General features: G+C 38.3%; 1 protein-coding gene across 7 annotated transcripts in view; it reads right to left on the bottom strand.

Moving 5' to 3' along the window:
• GRM1 (glutamate metabotropic receptor 1) overlaps nucleotides 1-25,697 on the bottom strand; it is a 394,410-nt gene that overhangs the window by 53,524 nt on the left and 315,189 nt on the right. For all 7 annotated transcript variants that reach the window (XM_025422500.3, XM_049113507.1, XM_025422504.3 and 4 more), the window contains 2 exons: nucleotides 13,670-13,916; nucleotides 9,238-9,406 (listed from right to left, as the gene is read on the bottom strand). In XM_025422500.3, coding sequence (XP_025278285.1) covers nucleotides 9,238-9,406; nucleotides 13,670-13,916 — 416 coding nt within the window. The remainder of the gene's footprint in view (nucleotides 1-9,237; nucleotides 9,407-13,669; nucleotides 13,917-25,697) is intronic.

Here is a 25,697-nt window from a genome sequence, read left to right as displayed (position 1 = left end):
TTAATAACATAGAAGGAAGAAAAGAGGAAAATAATATAGACTATGACATAAATAAAAGAAATGGAAATGACTTCAAAGAATGAAAAAAAGAGTAAAGTGAAGAAACCCTTAGAAAAACTAAATAAAAAATACCAATGAAAAAATCCCTATAATTTATTACAGGGAAGACGTAATAAAAATGGCATAGTGATATAAAATCATCACAACGGACATATATTGAACCAGATTGTGTGCTAGGACCTCTCTACAGAATTACACTAACCCTTCACAACTGCTCCATAGGGTGGAGTTAATTATGTGCACTTTGCAGATAAGGAAGCAGCTGCAGAAGGAATTCATATCTTGTGCAAATCTATCATGTTATCTCCATTATTTCCAAAAGCTAGGTTCTTCCTAGTGTAACAATGGCTGCCAGAGTGATGACATGTTATGCTGAGAACCAAAATTATATCTCAGAGGTTGGTAGATATATATTCAATTAATCAAACTTTGTCTATGGTGACATAGACATGGTACTACACATAGAAAAAATTTTTGAAAAACCCAATTGTTAAGGCTAAGGAGCTCAAAATCTAATGTAATGTGTTAGATAGACAGATAGAAGGAGGAACCAAATGCTTATGAAGAACATATACATTCAGTTATTCATTCATTCATTCATTCATTCATTCATTCATTCATTCATTTATGACCTTCATTTAGAGTGTCTACAGGGTGCCAGGCACTATGTCAAGGCTAGAAATAATCAGAGAACAAAACGAATAATAACACCATCCTTGAGGAGGGGGTTAATATTATCTATTATTCTAGAGAAGGGCTTTGGGAAAACTAAGGTGAGAAAGAGGAACAGGGTGCAGGGCAGGGATTAAGGCAAGGCAAGTGTAGCCCCTTCAGGGTTGTGTAAGTATGCACCCTGCACTTGCATAACCTTGAGAGTGAGTGCCTCTTTAAATTCTGGGCCCTAGGTACCTCACTTGTCTCATGATGGCCCTAACCCTGATGGGGGTGGGGAGACACCTGGAATAAGGAGACACAATTTTGCATGTGGTGGTTAGGTAAGACCTCACTAACACATTGCCATTTACTAAAGACTTGAAGAGGGCAAGGGTATAAGCCCTGAGTATGTCTAGTGGAAAAAGTGTTTTAGGCCGAGGGGACAGCTAGAACAAAGATTTGGTACTAAGAACATATTTATGCTCCCTTCTCTATTTTTCAGTATGTATGTGACACTTCAATGTTTACTTACAAAAACTAATGGAACTGCTACTGCCACTATACAATATCATGTGATTTAGCAGGAGCACCTATCAGGATTTATCCCCAAAAATTGGCAGACAGGCTGGGTCTGAAGCTAAGGTGATCACCAACAACTTCAGTAAATCAGTGATTGGCACAGACTCTGGTCAATGTAGGAGAGGCAAAGATGTAGGTGTTACTCAAAGTGGCTGTGGATAAATTAATAATTCCACAGAATTTCTCATTATGACCAGTGCTTGCAGTTTCCTCCTCATCCAGAAGGACTTTAGTAATTTCATGTTTTCACATGCACAATAAGATATCAAAAAAAAGTATTTTGTCTTCATTTTTTTTCAAACTAATAGCCAATAGGCTTTTAGTTGCTGAGAAGATCATATCACTGTTATGTAATCACAAGCTTCTCAGATAAAGGATTTTTTTTTTTTATATTCCTGTGGGCAATTTATATTCAGATCTTGCCATCCTGCAGTGGAATTTAGAAAGTATTACATAATGGACAAACCAAATCATCATTTCACTGGTTGCCAAAATGGCTACATTAAATATGAACAGATTAAATGAGTAATTTGCTTTGATTCACAATGTGAGAAAGAGAAAACAGAGGTGGATGGGACTGTCGTGGTCAATGATGTTACTTAGCTCAGCTTATGGCTGTATGAGAATAATCTTTTTCTGAAAAAACACAAGCTGAGGTATTAAAGTATGGAGTTTCATATTTGCACCTCACTTTCAAATGGCTCAGGGAGAACATAGGGGGAGAAACAGAAAGAGAGGGAGAAAAAAATTAAGAGAAAGGAGAGAAAATACAGCGAAGGATTCACAATTACTGATTGTAGTTGGTGGATATATGAGGGTCAATCTAATGTGTTTTTTCACATTTGTAAGTTAGAAAAAAATGAGGTAATTATTAACTAGCAAATAGGGAGAAAGTTGAACAAAAATAAAACATTCATACAGATATGGGAAGTATTCAAAGATAATTCACAGTTAGTAGGCATGAAATAACTTAAAAAAAAAAATCTCTGAAAGCTTCAGGCAGATGGGGCTGGGTGGGCGGGGTAGTGGCAACAGGCCTTGACATGCCCGTGCAAGCTACCTAGTGACCAGAGAGTAATGACTGTTTGCACCATGGGAACATTTGAGGTAGATATTAGTCTAAAATAATTTTCTTAAAATAAATAAATAAATAAATAAATAAATAAATAAATAAATAAATAAAATAAAAAAAAATAAAATAATTCTCTTGCCACCAAATTCAAGACAAAATTCTTCTTCCATATCCAAGTATATTCAGGCAATTTCAAAGCACAAGCACTAGAGGAGAATGAAACTATTCCAAATGCCATGGCCTAGCATATAAAAACAAAAATATCTACAAACATATGACACATTTTGAACTCTGAATTCGGAGCAACTGCAGATACAAAAACTGAATATAAAATAATTTGTCGGGGATCCCTGGGTGGCTCAGAGGTTTGGCTCCTGCCTTCGGCCCAGGGCATGATCCTGGAGTCCCAGGATCGAGTCCTGCATCGGGCTCCCTCTGCCTGTGTCTCTGCCTCTCCCTCTCTATATCTCTCGTAAATAAAGAATAAAATCTTAAATAAAATAAAATAAAATTTAATAATTTGTCCAGCATGATCCATATTGTGACCTAGAAGAAATTCGGCAGGTGAGCTACTCAGATTCAATTGTGAGGGAAGGAAGAGCGGAAGGGGGTGCATCATATATGCTCTTCCCACCCCACTTCCCTAATTTCTCAATCCCAAGTATTGAGATCAAAGGGACAGTATCTCATCAGGTAGTGAATTAGTAGGAAATGGTGTTATAGCCTCTCTTTGGTTTTTTATATTTACAAAAATTTTGCAATGTTTCCATCATTGCAGAATAAATGGCATGGTAATACTTTTCAAAGTTCATCTGATTTCACATAATGCAATATTGATGCATAATAACATGCATAATGCATGTTTCATATTCTATCACATTACCAAAGTTGTTTTTCTCTCTAAGGATATTTAATTGTGAGATTGGCAAGTGTGTTATAACCTGAAGTACAAACATTATAACCTGCCTACATTTTCTTCTCAACTTTGATTAAGAGCATGGGTCCAAAACACATCTATTTCCTGTAGCTTTTTTTGCATAAAGTAATAGGAAGGATTGCTGGCAAGTAATATATGTTCTATCCTACAAAATTCATCCTTATCACATTTATTTTCTTATCATTAGGAAAGGTAGGGTGGTACTAATTGCTTGACGATTTTGGCCAAAATGGGTATCCAGTCATTCAGAAAAACAGCATCCCTTGTAGAGTAATGCTGGAATTGGGCTAAGTAAGCCACTGTAAATATAGAGAGAGTTCTTTCAAGAGCAGGAAAATGATGCTAAAGAGGCTACAGAAAGAATGATTTAACAACAGACATTAAAGGGATCATCTTAGATTGCTAAAAATGACAAGTATTCTGCAATGTGAGGCTCTCATCCCTAATCTCTGCGGAGTCTTGAAGTATGAGATCTACAACAAAGTGGCTGCTTTTTAATCACTGGCCTATGTTGAAAGGTGATAGTGTCAATGTGAAAATTAATATTAGCAATCATATTTTTAAAGAAGGATATTATTAGAAACTCAAAGTTTTCTATATTGACAATTTCTCTCAAGTAACTATACTTAGCTACAGAAAAACCAGAGACAAACTCCTCTAGCAGCATTACCTAATCATGCATATGGCATTATTAAATCTAAGGACACATAGTTCCAATTAAAGGTTAATGTAAATGGTTTCTTAATAGAATGTCCTAGCTTCCTTTCCTCTTTGAAGACATCTTGGATCACGATGAAAATGAACATGTCCCTTTTAGTTTGATACTCAACAAATCTGTGGTTTGGCCTCTTTGCTGATCTAACTGGAGTGGGAAACAGAGTGGCATGGAAGCTAAAGCTGAGCAAGGGGCTGCAGCAGCATTAAGTTAAGCAATCTTCTGAGATCCACATTGCTAACACCTTTTGAAACTAAATTTTTATCTTTCCAATAGAAAATGCCAACAAATAGGAAAGAATCAGACTTATCCCTTGAAAGGAAATTAGTTAATCTAATTCCAAAGTCTGTAATTTGTAAGATATATGTACTTGGGTTTTTCTATACATATGTAAGATGTATTTTACTATATGACAGTATGGCATGTGTAAATGAAGAAACACTTGTGATCTATTCTGTACATTCACATAATTTCTCCAGAATTCTGTTTTGACTGGCTGGGTGAGAGCAGGAGGAATCAGGGCTCTCCATTCTTCATACCCAACCCCCCAGCCCCAAAACCATCCTCTTAAAGTAAAGAACCCAAAGGCAAACTTAAGGGGGAGAAAAAAAATAGAAGAAGAGGAGGAAAAGAAAGAATAGGAGTCAGTGAAAGCAACCTGCAGGGTTTTTTCCCTCGACTCCTCAGCTGGTTTCCCTGCTGCTATTAAACTCTCCCAAGCTCCTTCACTAATATTGCTTCCTCAATTCTAGATTCTATGCCCTGTTAAAGTGGATCTCTATTTATAATTTGATTGTGAACTACTGAGAAAATAAGGCTTAGCAATTGAAGCTTGCATTTGTAGGAAATATACCAGGCCCTCTAATGACAGGTAGTTGATCAACTAGAGATGGTAGGATGAAGAGAGCTCTGGGCTGGCTGGAGCCCACTTTGGCACTTTCTAGCTTGAGAAAGCTTGGGGCCAGTGACTCAGTCCCTCAGGGCCCTAGATTCCTCAACGGTAAAATGGGGCCATAATATCTACTTTAAAAGGTTTTTTTTTTTTTTTTTAAAGGAGTTGTTTTAGGGATCATTAAAGTGTTGTCTGTAATGCATCTATTATTGTACTTGCACAGGAATATGCTTGATAAACATTTGTCCCAGACCTCTATAGTCTCCCTTCACATTCCTTTCACTGTTCCCTTTGCCTTCCCACCCCTTCTCAGCTCTTTCCTGCCCTTCACCACATCAAGAAAAATTGCTGCAGGCTTGATACAGGAGCCCATCACAGGCTCGTGCCAGGCCCTTAGTGTTTGCTTGTAGGTCCACTGTCCACACGTGTGCTGCCTCAGATCCTCTTCCCTGTGCCTCTCTCTTAGGCTCTTAGCCACTGGCCCTTAGAAAGACCTGGACACATCTGCAGCCCTTACCTCAGCCTCTATCACTATTGGCTCATTGCCTCGTTGTCTCTCCCATGACTCCATCACTGGGTTTCAGAACTGCCGCCGTTGTACTCACCACAACAGAACCCCAGACCAGACTGCAGCGGACCTACAGAGGCTTTGGTCCTCTGAATGTTTCTAATCTGAAAAAAGACCACGAACGAGACTGATTCTGGCTTCCCCAGTAGCTGCCTAAAGGGATCAGATGATGTTACTTTCTATGAGCAAACTTTGACCACAGGATGTAGAAAATGGTAGCACAGGCGCACACGTTCTTCTCCCCTCCTTGCTCCAGGAGACAGTTTGAGCAGCCTGTCCAGAGAGCTCTGTGTAGTGAAGTGGCGTCTGGCTCAATAAAGCATCACCTCAGGGATGGTGGTGGTGGTGGTGTTTTCCCATGCTTTCATGGCTTCTCTCCCCTTTCCCTTCACTCTTAGACCTCTGAGACTCTATTTCCCAGTAATGCACTAGCACTTAAGTCTTGCTTAGTTTTCATGTCTCAAGGAAACCTGTGAACTACATTGTCCAGGCTTTCTTGCCAATGTCTACTGGGTGGTGTCAACAAAATGCAAGGACCTAATGGGAGATTGGAGAGAAGGAGAGAGAAGAAGCCAAGGTATCCTCTCATGCCCACTTCAGGGGGCATCTCAGGAGCAGCTGTGACTCCTCCTTGAAATCCCTCTGGCCCAGGATGAGGATGATTCTTGCTGTTGCTCACCTTTGAGGTGCCCTGGTATCCTCTTTCACTTTTAGAACCAATTTCTTATATTAAATTCCCTCTATCAGACAACCTGGCAAAGGGTCCTTTTTTCCTGTCTTACCCCTGACTAAAATAACACACAGCAAACAAAAAGTTTGATTTTATTTAACTGTGTTTGTGGAATGGTTAAAATAAATTTCTGCTTCTGTAAGATATTTATATTTCTAAAAAATCAATAACATAAGAAAACTGGACTTTTAACTACTTCAGGGGAAATAACCATAAGAAAGTTCTATGGGTTATCATAAAAAAAAGTCAAATCATTTATTTTAGCACTTTAAGTGGAATTTGATATTTAAAATGAATAATCCTTTTCTAAATATTATGTTTCCTAGTTAATGCAAGTGCAAGTCTTACAATCACCTTGCACGTTGTCGTCTCTCTCCTATCTTTATGGTGGCTACTGAGGGATCTAGCTCTCTGCATCCTGGGCCTGGTAGGTGGCAAACTGGTGGTGTAAGAATATAAGTGCTATCATTTGGTAAATGGGATTCAGATTTCATTTGTTTCCATACCTCCCTTGGTGCTTATGGGAAACAAACAAACACTCCACCCCCCACCCCACCTCCACTACAGGTGCCGCTGAGAACAGGCATATTTTCCTCCTGCAGGGTACAAAATATTTCTAAAATTAGACCCCAAGAGATTTGCATTTATAGTGAGTGCTCTGTAATGGCTCCGCGATGATTTCTGGGATCTCCTTCAATAACAAACACTGCATGGGCGTAATGCAAACGTGTTGCCAGAAATACTTTAGTATCTAGGCATAGAGATGCATGCAGACAGCCTTTCCGCTGAACTTGGGGAGGAAAGGCCTTTCTTCTGGAATGTACAAATGGGAATACACATGATATGTGAGCCCCCATTCATGGCCTGCCAGCAAGCACACTAACAGCAGGATATTGTGAAAGGGGGCTAGAGTTAAGAGAATCTTTAAAATGATTTGTTTTCTCTTGTCAGGGTTTATTTGTTTGTTTGTCTTATACTCTGAAAAACCCAACTCTGTAGTTCCATAAACCATTTTACAGTGGTTGTCTGCAGCAGAGACAATGCTACCAACACAAGCTTGAGCCAGCCATATGATCTCTGTGAGTCACAGAAGTACATGAGCTCAGGGCTTCTCTATTGTCCACATGGTATGACTTCAAGTCTCAGATGTTCTGTTTTCCCCAACATCCAAAAAAGATGACAAACAAGAATCCAGGGTAGAAATAGTCAAGAAGGTATGGGCCTCTGAATTTTAAACCATCAAACAGCCTCATGTGAAAGAATTTCATTACATTAAGAATCAGAAATGGGATTCCTGGGGAAGAGCCTTACTGACATACAGCCCATGCACACTGGTTTGGTTGCAGCCATGCTTACACTGCTGAAATACTTCTGTACAGAGTGGAAACTCGTGGTATCTTCGAGTCTCCTGACTGCCCCACATTACTCCAGCCTTGCAGGACTCCTTGCCCAAATCCTCCCACAATCCAAGGACTAACCCTGGGCATGGCAGGAGGCCTCCTGCACTCTGTCACAGCACCAGGATGGGTCTGTTCTGATCAGTTTGTCATGACAATTATTAGGTACTTTTAATATCACATCTGCATAGAAGGCACAAGATATTTAAAACTAGGTTGAGGGGCACCTGGGTGGCTCAGTGGTTGAGCATCTGCCTTCAGCCCAGGGCGTGATCCCGGGTCCTGGGATCGAGTCCCACATCAGGCTCCCAGCAGGGAGCCTGCTTCTCCCTCTACCTGTGTCTCTGCCTCTCTCTCTCTCTCTCTCTCATGAATAAATAAAATCTTCAACAAAAAAAAAGTTTAAAACTAGGTTGAATAAAACTAATTTAACCTTATGTGTCAATTTTTGTCTAATAAAAAAAAATGCAATCAGTCAGTCAAACAAACTAGGGTGAACTGTCTCAGAAGTCTGTTGCTCCCTCCAAGCAGCTGGTTGAGAATTTGAGTCCATCATGACAGCTCTTTGAAGATGTTGCAGTTTCCAAATCCTCTGTCTTTACTGATCAGTAGAGGTGAGGCTCCTCCAGTTTCTGCACCAGCACTTCTGCACATGACCACACCCCTCAGTGTAGCTGGCAGGGCTTCCCTCTGTAGGGGTGGCCCCCCAGCTCCCAAGAACAGCAGGCAGCCTAGTGGCCGGGCCAGTGGGCCAGCGCCTCGCACAGTATGTGCTCCAGCCCAGCTGTGCCGTGTGACATTTATGTGACAGCCTATCTGCTCTCAGAGATGAATCACAGAAAATTAGAGAGGGGAAAGATCTACCAGGTCATTTAATCCATCCTCTTGCCAGCTGGCAATCACTCCCCTACACTCCATTTCCTAGTGCATCATTTAGTTTGGTTTTAAATAGCATGGATCCAGAGAGCGCTGTTCACATGCTTTCTTCACGGAGACTTCTCTCTAGCTTCTCCAGCCAAAGGCTTGGTATTTGATGTTTATTTACTCTAGTGTTATGCATACAGCAATATCCTGGTTACTCACTTGCCCCAGGCTGATAAGAAAGCTTCTAAGAATAATTAGGAAGTGAGGACTCTCTCTTGGCTAGAAAATGCCATTTTCAAGAAAATCAAAGAAAGTGGTGGTGAAAAGAAAAACGATAAGCAGCTTCTGTGTTAGCTCTTTTCAATCTCTTTTATGTTAATTATGCGCTTATTTTGTATTGTTCAGCTTCTGCTTTTTTTAACAATAGCTACAACTATGACTAAACAGTATCATTGGTTTTGGTTTCCACATTTACTTCTGTTTCGATTTTTATTTTGCATACTTGTCCCCTTGTTTTCTATATTGGATCGAAGATTCCGGCTCATCACTGCAATTCAAATAAGGACTATTCTTAAATATTCGAATGGTTTGCCTATATGGTTTCCTAATCTTTCTTTGTTTTTCCAATTTTAGCAAAACACAAGAACAAAAACAGAAAGGGTGATGCACCCTTTCTGGACAGTCTCATTGAAGAAAAATGTCTGTTTCTTTACATAGGCCCATGCAACTGGCCACCTCCTGTCCAAGGATGCATCTGTAGCCAGCTTACCTTAATTTGACCCTTTAAGCAAGGCTCACTGCACACAGACCGTACCATTCCACTCTTGTTCATTTGGATTTTGTAATCATCGATGTTCAACACACCTTCATGCCAGGTTCCAACATGTACGTAGTCATAGCGATTAGCTTCAGTGTACTGCAGATTCATGATATCATACCTACAAAGAAAACAACACGTGTGTGTTGGAGAATGTGGACATGATGTAGAAAACAAAGAAACTTAGTAAAAAAAATATAATAGAACGGAGATAAAAGCTAGAATCATCCTACATCCTAATGCCTACCAATATTTAGTTCCTCATGTTTCTTCTGATTTTCCAAAATGAGTATTTCACTCATTAGTCTCTGTATATCATCTATATCTGCTAAAGGATGTACTTCTCTTGTACTTTCCTCTGCTTATTCTCCCCTCAAATAATCCTGTTTTGTTGAGTTGATTACCATCTCCTTCAAATCATTATTCACTAAGTTATTCTTTGAACAAGTCATGATTCTTGAGAACATTAATTTCTTAACTTGACTGCTTTCATTCTAATGTCCTTTTTCACATTCAGTTGTCATTTTCATCACGCTGGATTAAAAGAAGTGAGTTTTACCAAGTCTGGAACTATTTTAGGTGCTAATAAAGCAAGAAATCTGAGAAACACAGCTTTAATTAACAAGGATGTTGGGGATTTAACATCTTGAGCACTGACATTTAAACTGGTCTCTTCCGTTATTAGGACAACCATTTCTGAATCTAAATAATCAGTGTCAGTTATTCCAGTAATTTCAAATGCTGCAATGCTACACTATGGCAAAATCTACATTAGAAATCCTCACTGTAGCCGGAGTGTGCTCTGGGGGGCCAGACCTCATCATTTTTCAATGTGAGCAATGGAGAACATTCTCCAATGCGATGAAAAGAGCACAGGACTTGAACACTAGAATGTATAAGCTAGAATCTCTTTTCTAACATTGCAACAGTAGATTATACTACCTAGGGATGTTATCAAGCTCTTAAAGGTTCACAGAGTTCTTGTGGGGATTTATTAACATAAGGCAGGTAAAACGCTATCTCACAATTGGCACAAATGCATATGTAAGGCAATATCACTATATCATTCATATTTGAATTACTATGAATGCCCTAAAATACTCTGGTTGTTTTCATCACCATAAGAAAACTGGAGAACATCTTTGTACTTGCAAAGCTGTCTCTCTCCCAGTCATTCTTCAATATTCTCTCCATGTTGCTATTTACTCCAAGTAAACTATAACTCATGTGGCAGTGTCCCAAAAATGTCTGCCTGACTCCCACTTACTGGCTCTGCAAAATGGGATTCTTTTTGGTGCAGTACCTGTGCCGCTCTCACCTAGAACATAAGAGGCATGGCCTCTTCCTCTTGGTGCCTGACCCTGAAGAAAGACAGTGATTAACAGGCATTCCTCTTCCTCACCTCCCAACCCCCCAAACCCCTACTTAATCCATTTTGCAATTCCTTCTCTCAAACCTGAAACCTGATTCAGACTGAGTCCTCCTCAGCTCAGTACTCCAGGAAGCTATTGTCAACCTTAGTTGGCATTCAAGACCTATTGGTTAGATCTGGCTTATTTCTTTATCTGGACAATTAATATTCTTCGTGGGCTTTTCCGTCTGTTCTTAATGTGTCTGCCACAAACAGGGTAGCTAGTGGGCTTCTCCAAATCCACATTCTGGCAATTTATCTAAGGGGAAAGGGGACTTCTAGGAGAGGAAAGGATGCATGTTTTTTCCAGGAGAGCAGTACCTACTGGATGAGAAGAGAAAATGGCATGCCTGGAGCACATTATTCATCTCTTTGCTGTTCTGACTTTTGGCTAATAGATAAAGGTTCCCATTCTTCTTGTTATGGAGCCATACCAGCATGCTCTTCAGAGTAGCTCTCTGATGGATAGCCAAGTGGGTATTAACTGTGGGCCGATGGCTCCTACTCATCTTGCTGAGCAGTGGTGCTAATCTACACCTCCAATATTTTTCCAGTTCGAACTCATTATAGTTATAGAACCTGTTGTAAATGTTTAGTGAATAACTTCCTTTAATTTTTATGCTTTACCCCATATTGTTATTGACTCTCCATACATACTTTCAGTGAAGACTCTGGTGCAATGATAGCTTTACGGTAGCTTTTCCCCATAAGTCAGTTTCCTAAGATGTATTTCAACTTCCTTGTTTGCTCTTCAACAGGAGAAATCAGTTCACACTTTATTAGCATTTTAGAAACTGAAAAATCTGTAATATTTTGGCATGAAAACGCATTTTCAAAAAGTTCCAAAAGCCAGAGGACACAAATACTGAAAGATACCAAGGGAAAAAACTGAGATACTAAACAGAGGCCTTCCCCTGTGCTGTGTGTGTTAATGAACACTGCTCTTTTCTCTTGACCCCAGAGTCCCTCCTCAGCATGTTGGCATTTATTTGGAATATCCTCATGCTGTAAATTACAATTTTATAGCATCCTCTCGATGCACTCAGTTTATGTTGCATGATGATTAACTAAAATAATTACAAGAGGGACCAAAAGCACGAATGGGGGTATGAGAGGGGATAGAAGCAGAGGGAGGTATCTGAAACAGAAACTGAACACAGATTAAGCTGACCAGTTTCAAGCATGAGGAAATGATCCTTGAAAAGGAACCCAGGGGAAAGCTCACTATTTGAACACGTAATTACACATGGAGGAAAAACAAGCTAAAACTGTGTGCCAATAATTTGGATAACTTACAGATAAAGAGAGCAGGAGAAAGCTCATATGTATGGCATGTCTAAAATGCATCTGATCCTGTACTAGGCACACTGTGTATGTCATCTTATAGAATCATGAAGGAAGGTTCCCATTCCAAATCTGACAAGGTATGGAGCCTAGTTTCCAGTGGAATCCAGGTTTGCAACCATAGGCTTAAAGGAGAGAGCGTCCGTGTTCTGAATCTCAGGTCCATTTGCTCCTTCTGATATTATTTCCTAGGGTGCCAGGCACCCAGAAACTTTCCACATTCCCCGGCCCTGACTCCTTCCATCCACCCCACTCATATGTTGATTTCAATCTCCTCCTACCTAACTAGAAGCCTGGAAGGAATCTGATAAATTCATCATTGTAATTGCTAACAATTACTTATGTCACTTCTCCTTGCTAGGGCTATTGGATTTTCACAGGGAGGATCCATGTAGGCTCCAAAGGCACTGTCTGCACATAGAACTTAAAACTTACATGAAAGGAAGAGGTATGTTGAGAATTACTGAGGGTCAGATAGTCTCTTTCAGTACCTCTGAAATGACATTAAGAAGGCTGCCAGCATCTTTGCCTAATTTTAGGATTAACTAAAAGGCAGCGTGTTGTGGCAAATAGATTATAAGCCTCAGATTCAGACTGCACTGCCTCTACCAGTTACTCTCTGCATGAATTTAGGTGAGTTTCTTAGTTTTGCTGACACTCAGTTTATCATCTGTAAAAGAGGATAATGATATGCCGATAGCAATGAGGATTAAATGATTTGATGTTCCATTTTAACACAACATATGCTTCCCTAAAACTTAATTCTGTAAAATCATATACTGAAAGATAACAGGGCTTATGAGAGGAAAAAAAAGAAAAACAAGATTGTGGGATACTGTATAGCAGCCAAGCCGAGGGCCTTTTTCTTTCTTGCAGCAGACTTTGATCTTATCCCATGATTCTGATTATCCCTTGCCTAGACAAATTCATATGGACAAATAAAACTGCTCTTTAAACTGACATCATTCTCTACCAATCACATGTGAGCTAACTGATATTATAAAAGCAGCTGTTGCAGAACAGACTATATACAAAATGACTTGGTGAAAATACATGTATATCAGTTAGGTTTAATTTTTCTTTGCTTCTTGATTAACTCTCTGGAATACCAGAAAGAAAATTCTTTTCTTTTTTGTGTTAAGAGACGTGTTAGTAGGAACATAAGTTGGCCTAAAGGAAGGGGATACACAAGTAGGACTTGGTTCTCTTCATATATTAAGCTCTTATTAAAATATTACACAACCAGCATGGCACTGGGACTAATCCATCAGAAAGATGCTGGTCTGGTGCTGGCACTGCCAGGGAGGGGCCCACTACTCAGGTATAATCTCTTCAGTTTCTTGGGCTTGTAGGAGGTCCCATGCATTCTGAGGAAAGGGCCAGGGTAATAAATAGCTGGTGGGGAGGTGGCGCTGGAAGAAAACAGGATTGTGGGTGTTTACCAACAAGTTTTCAACGTTTTATAACATAATTTCCATCTAAGATTTGACCTGTCTTTTGACCTATCTAGTTGTATCTATCTTCATGACACCTAGAAATCATGACACCAAATGGACCCAAGTTGCCATCTGTCTAGCTCAGGGAGGGTCACAAGGTTATTCGAACCCATTACAGAAAAGACTGCTTTACCTTCCAGGAGCATCCCCTTTCTCATCAAACCACACCTCCTCTCCAGACACACCGATGAACGTGGACTTGATGAGGAAGTCCAGGAGTTTGCTGCCGTCGATGGGCTTCATGGCATCACAGAGGCCCACATGGCCTGGGCAGAGGGCGTGGTGCATGTTCTGCAGCCCGTGAGCCATGGCATAGATAGCATTGATGACAAACCCCATTTTACTGTCCTGAACATAGTTTTCTTCTAAGCTTTCATTACCTGCAACATAAAACAGACTGCTACCAAGGATGCAATAATGAGGTCTAGGATTATATGTTCAATTCTTAGATGCTTTTCAGGGGTCTCACTGGAGACCCAAGGAAGGAAAAACCAAGTTCACTTGTTCAAGCCTCATGCATGTGACTAGTTCTAATTCTATCTGCAAATAGTTTATTCAATTTTATTTTCTGAATTCAATAATGGTTTTATAACATATGAAGTAAACTCCATAGAGGTGAAAATAAAGAACTTTCAAATATTGCAAGGAAGTCCTTAAGGAGCAGTAAAAATAACTCATTCCCTCTTGGCTCACAGAGACTTATATTAAAACTCTCCCTCTATCACAGTACTGGAAAAATGTTTTTTATATCCTCTATGACAATTCACAATCTATAATAACTCAGTTTGTGTGTTACCCAAACCCTGATATTTTTTCTTGATGATTCCACTAATTTTTCCATCTCTTGGGCCACAAAAACCCAGATTAAGAAGAACTAGGTAAGGACACCTGGGTAGCTCCGCGGTTGGGCATCTGCCTTAGGCTCAGAGTATTCTCCTGGGTCAGGGGATCGAGTCCCACAATGGACTCTCTGTGAGGACGCTGCTTCTCCATTTTTCTACGTTTCTGACTCTCTCTGTGTGTCTCTCATGAATAAATAAATATTTTTTAAAAAAAGAAGAACGAAGTAGTATGAATCTCTCTTTACATATGGTTGAAACTATAGAAATATTTGAATCAGATTTGCTGATTATTAGAAACTCAGGTAAATTGTTTCTTTTAAAAAAAAGATTTTCTTTATTTATTCATGACACACACACACACACACACACACACACACACACACACAGAGGCAGAGACACAGGCAGAGGGAGAAGTAGGCTCCATGCAGGGAGCCCGATGTGGGACTTGATCCCAGGTCTCCATGATCATGACCTGAGCCAAAGGCAGAAGCTCAACCACTGAGCCACCCAGGCACCCTGGTAAATTGTTTCTTGACGGAAAAGTCATACAACACATTTAATTTTAGACTTTAACCTTTACCCATGAATTTCAAAAACCCTGCAATCATTTCTACCTATGTCACAGTGATCAAAAGTTCCCCAACTGCCAAGCAAGTATCACAAGAATAGTATAAAGTTAGATATGAGCTCCATACAGAAGTTTCAACTTAAGGACTTAGGTATAGATGAGAAATTCAGAAACCAATTGGATATGTTGAAAAAAGATAATAGGTTTATAAAACAAAATAGATTTGGAACACATCACTGGCATAATTCAGAGATTTTGTACTTAGTTCCAGAAATCTGCTTCTCTCTACAGCAGACTTTCCCTCCCTTTTCCCCTTATCCCCACCCTAAACTAATAGTGAGGGATCTATTCCACTTATGCTTCAAGTGCTAGAAGCTGGGAAAGGCCATGCGTTCAGCCATTGATGGGGTTGAGAATAGCACGAAGCTCCTTGTTCCCCCAGCCAGCTGACCTCTTTCTTCCACCCTAGGTAGATCACTGGACACTGAAGTTCCTACCGGAGAGTGGCAGAGAAGTGAGAGAAGATTGAAGTGTTTGGAAGATATAAGATGATAAACAGCTTTGACTTTGATGTTAAGCTTGAGAAATAAGACATTGCTAAAAAGTTATTTCTTCTAAAGATCTATTTATTTATTTGAGAGAGAGAAAGAGAGAGAGAGCATGAGTGGGAGGGGCAGAGGGTGAGGGAGAGAGAATCCCAAGCAGACTCCAAGCTGAGTATGGAGCCTGACACCCCTGATGCGGGGTTTAATATCATGACCCTGAGATCAGGACCTGAGCCAAAACCAAGAGTCTGGTGTATAGCTGACTATGCCACCCACATGCTGCTAACAAGTTATTTTTTAAAACTTAATTATTTAGATATAGTTGAAAATGTGACAAAAATACTTGTAGCTACCCTAAAGTGAGATACAAAATACCAAGGACAGATTGAAGATGGGAAGAATTCCATCTCACCTTGTCTTCCACAATTGCTTACTAGGAAATTATTAAAAATGTGATTTACTCAAAGTAATATTTTCTCAATGGAAAGGAAGAAAGGAAGTAAAAAGTAAGACAGGCAGAGAATACACTTTAAAACCAAACCACACAGAGCAAGTATAGAAGTTTATATAAAGCAGAAGCCAAACATCCCTGCAAAATTGTGAAGTCATTGAAACAGGGTAACCTGGTTTGTCACCAAGAACTCTTGGCTCTTAATGTTAGTTTCCTTTCTATCTCTTTTATATTTGAATATTAAAGAGATAAATGACTGTCATCTATCTGTTAAGTTTGAAACAAGGCTTTAAAGACTGTTTGAAACCTCCAAGTGCTGGAACTAAATGTTAAAACTGCTAGAATGAAAGAAGTTACAAGGAATTAAAGAAAGGGGGAGAAAAAAAAAACAGACAAAAATTGAGAGGCAAATAACCTTCAATGCAGCAGCCTCTTAAAGGGTTCTAGTCAATACAAAACCACCTGTTTTAAGTTACAGCTATTAAAGAACCCAGGAGCAAACTGTGAGAAAATAGGAGAATAAATACCTAGTGTTCTTCATGAAAAATTCTCTGTTGGGGCAAGCCTTAACAACCACTGAGTTTCTTGTTTTTGTTTGGTAACTGCTATTAAAGACGTATTATATATTTTCAAAATTATGTTGATGTCTCCAGTACAAACTTTTTAAGCTAGGATTGTCTGGTGGGTATGTTATTTATAAGCATTGAGACTGTAATTGCTCTTGGATTTCTCTGGGATCAATATTTTCCTTTTGATTCTTATTTAGGGCAGTCATATAACTTATTGTCCAAACTGGGCCACTTTTGAGAGTGAAATAATAATGATTCTGGAAGCACAGGTGTAACCAGACAAACTGGTTAAATGGTGACGTTTCTTGAGCCACACCAGCCTCTAAGTGTATCTTTTACTGCTGTTATGATGTTATTATTATATGTATATAAAAATACATGCATTTTTGTATATGTACAATAAACAATTAGTAGACTATTCTTGTCAATTTTAACTAATTTTACATTAGATAACAGTAGGTAAATGTTAATGGGAAGTATACACATTGACACTAGCTACTATTTTTGGATTGTTTATACATTGTTCAAATAATGAGCTCATGATAATCCTGCCAAATAGACATTAATCTCCCCATTTACAATTGAGGAAGGAGCAGTGGTATCCCAAATGCAATCCTGATCCTTATTTTTTCTGTTACACTCAGGGGCAGTGTGGGTACAGATATAGAAATCTACAGATGCAGAACTTTTTTGGTGGTTGAGGAGAGGGCATCCTACTGTGGATCATCATCAAGCTTGTTTAGGGCTTGCTGTTTAGGCTCAGAGTATTCTCCTGGGTCAGGGGATCGAGTCCCACAATGGACTCCCTGTGAGGACGCTGCTTCTCCATTTTTCTACGTTTCTGACTCTCTCTGTGTGTCTCATCAAGCTTGTTTAGGGCTTCTCCCTAGGATCCTTCCAGATGTGCACAGCTGTCTCTCTGAGCAAAAGTACCGACACCCAGTCTTTTAACAGCAAACTATGACAAAGAAGCTCATCCTGTCAGTATTCATTATACAGGCAGCCAGGAAGCTAGGCACATGTTTGCAGGAAATATTTGTAATTCACACGCCTTTCCAAAATAAACACAAACAGTTTGTGTGTTTGTGTAAATGTGAAGCGAGCACATGCACTTCTTTACCTTGCAAGTCCACTGGGTCTGCACATGAAGGGGGTGCCACCATCAGCTACTACCCCACTACCCCAGCTCATTATGAGCTAGCATTTGGGAAGGTGCAACATAGAAAATCATCTGGCCTTTATGGGACCATTTTCTTTGCCATAGCAACTGTCTCAGATAATGTTGCAAGAATCTGTCACTGAATAAACAGAATATGTTAGAGGTTTCCCTGTACCTCCCATATCCTATATTTTCATGACCAGTGAATAGAGAATCCAATAATAATATTGTCACTTGGTGGGAAGGTGTAAACACTGGGGTTCCCTGGGATTTAGTGCCCTTTCATAATACTAATGTCAGGATTTTTAGTGAGAAGGGGATTTTATGATTCGGTTTTCTGTGGTGTGTTAACTGTTATAGACCACTAGGGTATCATTAAATCATTACCTTTCCTAATACACTAAATAGAATCAAATAATTGTAGTTGACTGTGTTTATTTACCTTCAAAAGAATACCTGCTTAACTACCTCAGAGTGGATTGTAAAAATAGCTACCTTGATTCTAAGCAGTAATCTTGCTCTTATTGCTACAACACAATAAGGGCTACAAGTTGTTGCTTGAGTGAGGCAGCACACATGGTCTTCACAGGGGGGAAGGAGGGAGCACTGACTGCATACCCTCTGAAAACAGGATCTTCATGGCAGTAGGGGGAAGGGTTGGAGGTTCTATCTGCTTCCAGTTAGGACGTCTATTCTGTAGAATGGTATAGCATAAAGAACTCTGGACGAGGCACACGAACACCTGGGACCCAGATGCAGATGTAGATGCAGTGCTGCTACAATACGTCGGTACATTTCCAGCATGCCATGGAACTTACATAAGTCTAGACCTCCTTGGGTCTCAGTTTCCTAATTAAAAAAAAAAAAATACAAGTGGATCAGCTTATCTTTCTAAAGATCTCTTGCCGCTCTAAAGTTTCTATGCTTTGCTTTTCCAATTCTACATTTACTGCTACATGGCAAAGCCATTTACATAGTCTATCGTTTTACTCTTCACACAACAATATGTGATAGCTTCTATGATCACTCTTTTACAACATGTGAAGACTAAAATTAAGTCACAAATGGGGACTTCTTTCCCTTTGATTAATCCTTCATTCCCTTCTTTTCTTTCAGGTAAATGCTTCTATTAAAGAGACTCCCTATTAACTAGCACTTCAGGCCTTCTGACTTACCTAATGGTAAGAGATGAGTGATTCATTTTAAGAAGAAACTGGGAAAAAAAAAAAAAGAAAAAAAAACAAAAGAAGAAACTGGGCATGCTCAACTCTGCCCTTTGCTTTCACATTTGGAATCCATCATCTGACAGTACTCAAAGGTTCTGGCTGGTTCTGAGGCTTTGGGTAGATGTGGGCTGTTGTGTAGCCCTGCCAGTAGGCTAGACAGGTTAATCTCTCTAGTTCTAGGATCAAGTAGTGAAAAGTCTATCTTGGCCATATATCTAATCTATGTCCTTAATCCAGTGTGGTTTCTGTTTTTCAGTTAGTTTTTTGGTTGTTTTTAACTTTAAAAAAAATGGGGGGGGGTTATTGGCTAGCTTAGTCAGTGGAACACTCAACTCTTGATCTCAGGGTCATAGGTTTGAGCCCCATGTTGGGTGTGGAGATCACTTAAAAATAAAATCTTAAAAAAATTAACTGAGGTATAACTCATATATGGTAAAGTGCAGAAAACTTTCTTGTACAGATCAATAAATGTTTACATAAGTTCATAACCATGTAACTGATGTCAAGATCCTAATTTAGAGCATGTCCAGAATGCTTTTCTTTATTTAGAGCTTCCTAAATCCATCCCAGCAATGTTTTGTAGTTCTTCAGTGGGCAGAATCTACATATTTGATTTTTATTATGCTGCAACAATTGGCATATTTGAAAAAAATGTTATTTGTTGCTAGTATATAGAAACACTCTTGATAGTTGTATTTTAGCTTTGCATCCTACAAGCTTGCTAAATTAATTTATTAATTCCAATTTTCAATAAATTCTTTTGAATTTTCTATATATACAATCACATTACTAACACAACATCTGTTTGACTCCTGGGTCTACTTCTTAGTTGTGTAAAATCTGGGAAGGAAGTACATTGTCTGTCCCACTGAAATCCCATGGTCGTAAACTTACTTAGTAAGTAAGCATACTTACTCACGTAGCTAATAAGTATAGAGGCAGTGGCCTCCAGTCCCCTTGGCAGGGACCAAGTGGCATTATGCATGCAAGTATCCAAGCGCTGGAGAACTCCCCTAACAGAAAAGACATTTGTAAGCAAAAACAATCAGTTTGATATTTATTTTTTTCTGAGTTTATAATAATAATTGTCTCAGTTTGAATGCTGAAAGTGAAAGGATAAAGAATAGAGATTGAGAGAATGTTGAAGTGTAAAAGAGTACTTTGGTTGATGACTGTTCTATTTCATTAGAGCAACCCCACCAGTATGCATAAATCCAGTTGCCTTTTCAAATTTAGACCCTCAGTATTAACTTCAAACTAAAAAGAAACAAAACAAGCATTCTTCTATCTCATCATAAAATAAGGAAGTATTTTGGGAAATAGTGATAAACATAACTATCCCAGAGAAAATATTCTTCTGATTTCTTGGCATTTATAACTCTGCACAGCCTCTCTATCTGAAAGCATTATATACTCAGTATATCATTTGATACACGCTAAATTCAGATCAAAATAGAAAGGGCTGCATTATTTTATATTGTTAAGAAAATAAAATTCATATTCCTCTAACTGACCTAAATATCAGATTAATTGAAGAAAGATTAATCAGATCATTTTAAAAATAATGACCTCAAAGGATGAAAGTGCCTTCAGTTTTTCTTGAAGATCTAGACTGTTAAATTTTCTTTCTGCTTTTCCAGGGAGAATTTGTGATGAAATTCACAACTGCCTAGGCTTTCTCTGTTCACACCACAGAAAAATATGATCCCTCCATTATTTCCTGTTCAGTTTATTAAAATGTAAATTAACTCCTATGTAGGATAGAAGAAAGGAAGGTTCATTTAACCGAGCATATGTTATTATCACTGTTATTATTAGTTGATTTTCTATTGCTTAAACCCACCTGGGTTTAACATATGTGAGCAGTACATTTTTCTAAATTCACCATCACAATCTTTTGTTAAGAGAGAAATCCCCCATTTATATGACACGTGAACAATAGGCTCTCAAATTGATGATAATATATGGTAAGCCTCAATTCCTTGAAAATACAATTGCATTTTAGGTAATTCGTTCAAAAATTATGGTGTGTGTGAAAAACAAATGAGGACAATTGCTGCTGTGTTTAAATGATGCTGAGAATCCAGTCAGTAACAGTACGTTGAATTAGAGGGATAGTTCAAAGAAAACAAGGGCAGCTTGCTATGTGCCTTTGCCTTTATTATTGATCTGGCACAAAATGCTGTCATGAAGTTATAAACCACTCCCCCTGGGTAACTAATCTTTGCGGGTTTGCAGTAAGCATTTGGCAGGTAATCATAGAGATAAAGTATGTTACAGAGAGCTGGCTGCTTTAACCACAGAGAGAAGTTAAAGTGTTGCTAAAATTCATCAGGCACCAACTCTTTTCTCAACAACCTGTGGGGTCAGATTCCTTGCTTACTCCTCTGGGTCTCTATCAACCTCTAAGAAGGCGTATCTATGCTCACAGCACCACTTCTGCTTACTTATGGATGATAGGAAACATGCTTCCTTCTACATATGTAAGAGAGTTCCATGATTCAATGCTATTATGATCTATTTTGAGTTCCTGTCAATAGTTTATCCTTTTTAATGTACCTCCAGGTTTATGTTGCATTGTTTGGACTGAGCTAATAGGTTAGAGTGGATTTTGCAGAAATATAATAGCTATTTGTAAATATTCTACTGATCTCTGAGCTATTTAATTAGGACTTAATATAGCGTTGTCTGGTAGGCAATATAGAGTCTTATTTATTACAAAAACAATACCATAGAATTATATGGCATTGGCATTTTATGTACTTTAATAATTGACTTCTTATTAATACAGTAAGTATCTATAACTTGACAAAATATCATACATAAGAAACATACTTTGGTACATATTAAACAATTTCATATTCTTCAGCCTTTTCCCTGGAATTCATATGCCAAGTGGATAAGTTGGAAGCCTGGAATAGAAGCCTATCAAATTCTAAACAGACTTTGGGATTTAAATATAGATTATAAGGTTTATTAGCATGCCTGTATCACCTAAGAATGAGATCTACTATGGATTTTAATTTATGGTTCATCTTCCTAGGTCACTATTAGTTGGTATTTTATGTTGATATTTTAAGTAGACAACAGCCCGTGTAGATCACAACACTATCTGTACCAATGTTGCAACTGTTGGGATTTCTTGAATGGCATATTCCTTTTTATGCAGTGTCTTCCAATAACATCTCTTGAAAGAATCAAATTTGGTATTCCTAAGGCCCCAATAAGAACTCATGGCTAGTGAGACTTTAGTCAATATGTGTTGCAGAAATTGAAAGAGTGGTTTTTAAGATTAATGTTGTCAAGCACATACAGGAAAAGAATTCTTAGCAGAATCTGTTGATAAACAAATACAGGGTGCAGACTTTATTTAAATCCGCTTGGATGTCAACTGCTCTGCTCAGATTATAAAGGGCATATTTAAAGAAACAAGAATGCCAAATATAGATTCTATAAGAAGGACCTCTTTGAGAAGTTAGAGGGCTGATCTGAATCTATTAAAATTATATTCAGAAATGGAATACAAGCAATATAGCCTAGTTGGCCAAATTGTTTCCCATACAGTGTGGGTTAACAATTCTGAAATAGCTGTACATGCACCAAGGTTGAACAAATAAATCAATGCATGGCAGATGGTAGAAGCCAAGTTTATCATAGTTGGAATGGAAAGTTACAGATAAGCAAAGGGGGAAACTGGAATAAACCGTGTGGTACTGGAATCAAGCTGAAGGCATTAGCATGAATTTAAGTTTAGCTTAATATATTGATAAGTTTATATAGAAATAATTATATATAATTATATATAGTATTATATTTATATAATATATATAATATATATATATATTTAGATGTGGACTGGTATATAAATATTTCTCAATTCAGTGGACTGAAGCTACAATACCCAAAAGCAATAAGCACACTCAGTGCCCAGGTCTTGGTTTCTAAAACCATTTTCTAGTAAAAAGAATCAAGACTCTTGGAGAAATAAACAATTGTAGGGCTGGGGCAGAAAATGTACAAGATGAGCCTAGAGCATCCTGCAATGCCAGAAACTAAGGAAGTGCTAAAAAAAAAAAAAAAAAAAAAAAAAAAAAAGATAAATGTCAAAAGGACACTAGAGTCAACTGAAAGACTACCCAAAGGTCTTTCCCAAAGCTGAACAATTTAAGCAACAAAATAAGCAATATAGTATTAAATTATAACCCAAAGTATAAAATAGAGTCACAAGTCCATGTTCATATACATAAATTATTAAATTTAAAAAAATAAATGGAGAAGAGACAAATATAAACAGAAGAATTCCAAAAAATGTATGTCCTGCCCTTAAGAAGGTGAAGAATAATTCCCCATCCCTTAAAAGTGGAATACACTTAATGACTTGCTTTCAAAAAGCACAGTATTAAAAGTGGTATTACATTTAGTGACTTGCTTTCAAAGAGCACAGCATTAAAAGAGGTATTAAAAGAGAGACCTGGTAAATACTATCTTAGACAGGTAATCAACGTTACATCATCAGTAATAAATTGATAGGGTACTCTCTTAATCTGTTGTGTTGAGAAGACACTTCATGTCTGTGGTCTTCCTCCCAAAACCCATAATCCCAGTCTGACCATAAGAAATACATCAGCCAAACTCAACTTTAGGAATATTATTTTTTTTTAATTTTTTAAGTTTTTATTTATTTATTCATGATAGACACACAGAGAGAAAGAGAGAGAGAGAGGCAGAGACACAGGCAGAGGGAGAAGCAGGCTCCATGCAGGGATCCTAATGCGGGACTCGATCCCGGGACTCCAGGATCATACCCTGGGCCAAAGGCAGGTGCTAAACCGCTGAACCACCCAGGGATCCCCAACTTCAGGGATATTAAATAAAATATCTGACCAGAACTCCTGGAAACTGTTAAGGTCATCAGAAACAAAGGAAGTTCAAGAATTGTCAGAACAGAGAGAAGTCTAAGGAGACAATATAAATGAATATAATGTGATACATTGGGTGGGATCTTGGAATACAAAAAAGGAGAACTCATAAAATATGAAAAAAAAACATGGTGTTCAGTTAATAATAATGTACCAATATTGGTGCATTAATTGTGGCAGATGTAACATAGCAATATGAATTGTTCACAATATGAGAAACTTGAGTGCAGAGAATATAAGAACTCCCTGATAAAAATCTGCAACTTTTCCTTAAAATTTTTCTAAAATACAAGCTTTGTTTTAAAAATCTGCAAGAATTCCATCAAACCTGACCCAGCATCATATACAGAGATAACATGATCAAATGTGATAGGAATTTAATGTGATAGAAATTTAATCAGGTGCTTTCTATGTGATAGGAATTTAATCAAATGCTTTACACATATTATCTTATTCACCTCACCATGACTTATGAAATCAGTGATATTACTATATCCAGCTTACTTACAGAAAATCCAGGGACTAATGGGTTGAGTGACTTGTTCAAGATCACATAGCTGTATAGTGGTGGTGACTAGCCTGACACCTAGCTGGTATGACTCCAGAGTTCTCATTCTTAAGTATTATGTTGCTCTGTCTCTCACTTAGTTGTAATCCAAGAGTGCTATTTTACTCAGCAGGTTCATAGAAAGATGTGGTGTTTGCCACCACATTAATAAATGTTTGTGTGTGCAAAATAAAATTCTCCCTTACTTGTAGATTATATAATCTATAAAGAGGACTTCCACATATTTCTTCACATGGTGAGGTCACCATGATTTATTTCACATGGAACGTGTTGACATAGAGGCAGAATACTTTGCATGGCTCTTTCATATAGATGTTCCATTCATTACTCTATAGAGAAAATTTAAAAACAGACAAAAATTATTTGAAAAGAAACATACCACTAAGAATTAATATTCTAGATTCTATGACCTCAGATTGACCTAGCCTCAAGAAACTATTAACTGATTTCCTAAGATTTTATCTGAGTTCCCAGACTACTCAAGGGTCAATCCTTCTGGACACAATTGTCCATGGGCTTAGCTGGAAGTGTACCTTTCTGTTCTGGGGGAAATAACCACAGAGGTTAACTTAAGAATCTAATTAGACAAGAACCCTTGGGGCATATAGCCTTGGTTGGCAATAACAGTTTGGAAGTCACAGAATAAGAACAAACTTAGAGGAGGCTCTTAATGTACCAAAAGGAACTCTCTCAAGTAGCACCCACTGTCTGTGCCTGTAGTTAACCTAGACTGCTAACTTAGACTATTGGGGTCAGGTTTTTGCAAACTGACCTTGTTCAATCTCATCAAATCACACTCATCAAAAATGCATTTGAGGAACATATGGAATTTAGTATTACTGGGCCAATATTTCTGTTGACTGTGAGATTTTTTTGTTTTATGGGAATTTTGCTTTCTAGGATGCCAGGTGTTACACCATTTTTGGATAATGCTTCAATCATGGGATTCAGTTCTACTGAAGTAATTGGGCAACGTATCAAGATTTTTCCCTCATGGCTTCTAGTTATTCTTAGATGAGGGTATATGAGACAAACACAAATGTGGTCAAGATGATTCTCTGTCTACACTTATTCCTTGTTCATTTTCATACCCAAAGGGGACTTTTTCTAGTGTAATAAAGCCAATTATTTTTCATTAGGACTTGGAATTTAGATGAGGTACATGTGCCTGACCACCTCTTAATGTAACTGATACTAAAAAACATATAAACAAGTATCCACCTCTAGAGAGAAGGGAGAACACAGAGGCCTTGACACCCACTAATCACTAAGGTTCAGAATTGAGATAGCAAATATAATGGACAGGGTTAGTCA

This window comes from Canis lupus, chromosome 1, assembly GCF_003254725.2.
Source record: "Canis lupus dingo isolate Sandy chromosome 1, ASM325472v2, whole genome shotgun sequence".
NCBI classification, from domain to species: domain Eukaryota; kingdom Metazoa; phylum Chordata; class Mammalia; order Carnivora; family Canidae; genus Canis; species Canis lupus.
Note: the sequence above shows the minus strand (reverse complement) of the source record. Positions and strands in the feature narration are given on the sequence as shown.